At 41.2% G+C, this 2,248-nt stretch overlaps 1 protein-coding gene across 1 annotated transcript in view; it reads right to left on the reverse strand.

The window, feature by feature from the left end:
• Positions 1–2,032: 2,032 nt before the first annotated feature.
• mlphb (melanophilin b) overlaps positions 2,033–2,248 on the reverse strand; it is a 34,647-nt gene continuing 34,431 nt past the window's right edge. Inside the window, exon 12 of the mRNA XM_017309498.1 lies at positions 2,033–2,186. Coding sequence (XP_017164987.1) covers positions 2,085–2,186 — 102 coding nt within the window. The 3' untranslated portion in view covers positions 2,033–2,084. The remainder of the gene's footprint in view (positions 2,187–2,248) is intronic.

A 2,248-nucleotide genomic window follows, 5' to 3' on the forward strand; every position in this document is an offset into this window, starting at 1 on the left:
TTATTTCTGATTATTTCTAATTATTTCAGATTATTTCTAATTATTTTAGATTATTTCTGATTATTTCTAATTATTTCAGATTATTTCTGATTATTTCTGATTATTTCAGATTATTTCTAATTATTTCAGATTATTTCTAATTATTTTAGATTATTTCTGATTATTTCTAATTATTTCTGATTATTTCAGATTATTTCTGATTATTTCAGATTATTTCAGATTATTTCTAATTATTTCAGATTATTTCTAATTATTTCTGATTATTTCAGATTATTTCAGATTATTTCTGATCTCGGCTCGTTTTGTCTCTGATAAAATAAAAATCTGCTGAAAACTGTTTATAGAGAATGAAAGATAAACATGGAAAAATGAGAGGAACATGAAACTATTCCAGAATCTCCACCTGAGTCCAGGTTCTGCTCTGGTTTCCTCCATCAGAACCATCAGAACCGGTTCGGCCCGATCTGCTGCAGTCCGGCGCGGTGCCAGAACCAGGCATGAAGTTCTGTTCATCCACTGTTTTCCAGAACCAAAATGTTCTGATGGGATTCTGTTGGACTTTTCGCACCATGAGCAGAAACCAAATCACCTAAAATAAAGATATTAACTCCTTTATTATTTATTTTAATTAGATAAACTTTGTTCTGCTGGATTCAACACATTAAATAACTGAGCTGGTCCTGTTTGGACCTCCATCTGCCCATCAGAACCACCGGTCAGAATCTAACCGGGTCACATGGACTTCATCCGATCCACTTATTCTGATACAATCCCAGTTATTTTCTCTGACGTTCAGCTCAGAGTGATGATGGTTCTGACCCAGAAACATCCAGAACCTCCTGGGACTAACCGGCTTCTCCTTGATCTCAGCTGGAGGACTTCCTGTTTCCTGTCCAATCAGAGGCCAGAGAGCAGAGGGACACGCCCACTCCCAGTAGCACCGACTGATAAAGGAGGAGTAGTGCTGTGGGCTCCTGCTGCCCAGAGGAGGTAGAAATCACCATAGCAACCAGTGACTTAGGCTGAATCACCATAGCAACCAGTGACTTAGGCTGAATCACCATAGCAACCAGTGACTTATGCTNGCTGAATCACCATAGCAACCAGTGACTTACGCTGAATCACCATAGCAACCAGTGACTCAGCAGGTCCGACTTCAGCTCTGGTTAAACTCAGGAGAACAAATTTCTGTCTGTTGAAGCGTTTAATAAAAACAGCAGGAAAACATGGAGGACGGGTCCGGATGGGATTCATCCCAGCAGAACCTGCATGTTGAAAAGCTCAGAGTCATTAAACCAGACCCAGTTCTGGTTCTGGTTCTGGATTCTTTCTGGACCTTCAGTTCTGGTCGTGTTCCTTCAGCTGCACGTCCTGAAGCAGGTCAGGCCCAGTTTACTGCTAATAACAATAATAATAATAATAATAATAATAATAATAATAATAATAATAACAATAATAATAACAATAATAGTAATAATAGTAATTAAACATTTTAAGTATCTCTCCTGGTTGCTGAACAGTTAAAAACCAACATAAAAAAAAATCAACGAATAGAAGTGAAATAAAAATGATWAAAAAATCCCATCAGCATAAACTAAGAATATGCTAATCTAAAATATTGATCGGATTAAAACTGAGCTGTGATGCAGAGACGCAGCCGCCATCTTGTGAGTGGCGTTTTGGCAGCGTGACGCCGACCTGCTGGAGGTTCTGGTTCTGGTTCTGTGATGGAAATAAAGACGAACTTCAGAATTAATAAAAACTTAAACGAGTTTCTGTGAATCCCCCAGCGGCTCCGTCACGTTGCTATGGTTACCGATTAATTCACGCATGTTTACGATTAAACCTTCAAACTAAATAAACACAAAGACATAAAAAACACGGTTACAGGCTGGAACGCCATCCCGTTACCACGGTAACAGGATGCTGGCTGCGATGCTCACTGCCACCTCCGTCTCTGAGCGACGCGATGAAGGTCACATGATGCTCAGCCTCCTCTTCATCAGCCCGCCCTCGGCACCGGATTCTGTAGCGCACAGAGACGTTACTGTCACCGAGCCGATGACATCACTTCCTGCTCCAGCTTACATTTCCTCATGTTCCAGTTTAACAGTCCGAGTCGCGGAGCGGCGCTTACTGCTGGGAACGTTGTGGGAGAGACTCCGAGTCCGGACCGGGATCGCCGACTGCAAACAGAGCAAAGGTCAGAGCAGAGGTCAGATCAGAGGTCAGATCAAAGGTCAGATCA

Source organism: Poecilia reticulata, linkage group LG2 (assembly GCF_000633615.1).
Source record: "Poecilia reticulata strain Guanapo linkage group LG2, Guppy_female_1.0+MT, whole genome shotgun sequence".
NCBI lineage: Eukaryota > Metazoa > Chordata > Actinopteri > Cyprinodontiformes > Poeciliidae > Poecilia > Poecilia reticulata.